General features: G+C 66.7%; 1 protein-coding gene across 1 annotated transcript in view; it reads left to right on the top strand.

The window, feature by feature from the left end:
* Nucleotides 1–234, top strand: part of LOC119585261 (proton-coupled folate transporter-like) — a gene marked incomplete in the record, with an annotated part of 13,866 nt that overhangs the window by 6,149 nt on the left and 7,483 nt on the right. Inside the window, 1 exon segment of the mRNA XM_037933934.1 lies at nt 15–211. Within this exon segment, the coding sequence (XP_037789862.1) occupies nt 15–211 (197 nt within the window).

Raw genomic sequence — 234 nt, forward strand, 5'->3', positions numbered from 1 at the left:
CTCCCTCGACCCAGGGGAGCGCACGGTGAGGATGGGCCTCCTGGACGCCGCTTACTACCTGGGTTCTCCTGCGGGAATGGCGCTGGTGTCGCCTCTCCTCAACGCCGGCGGATACACGGCCGCCTTCACCGCCGCCATCCTCATCTACTGCGTGTCCGCCCTCTACGTCCTGCTCAGGATACGGCAGACGGAACGCCAGAAGCACCAGCAGGTGTGTCGGCTGGCCAGTCAGGC

This window comes from Penaeus monodon, chromosome 19 (genome assembly GCF_015228065.2).
Source record: "Penaeus monodon isolate SGIC_2016 chromosome 19, NSTDA_Pmon_1, whole genome shotgun sequence".
NCBI classification, from domain to species: Eukaryota; Metazoa; Arthropoda; class Malacostraca; order Decapoda; family Penaeidae; genus Penaeus; species Penaeus monodon.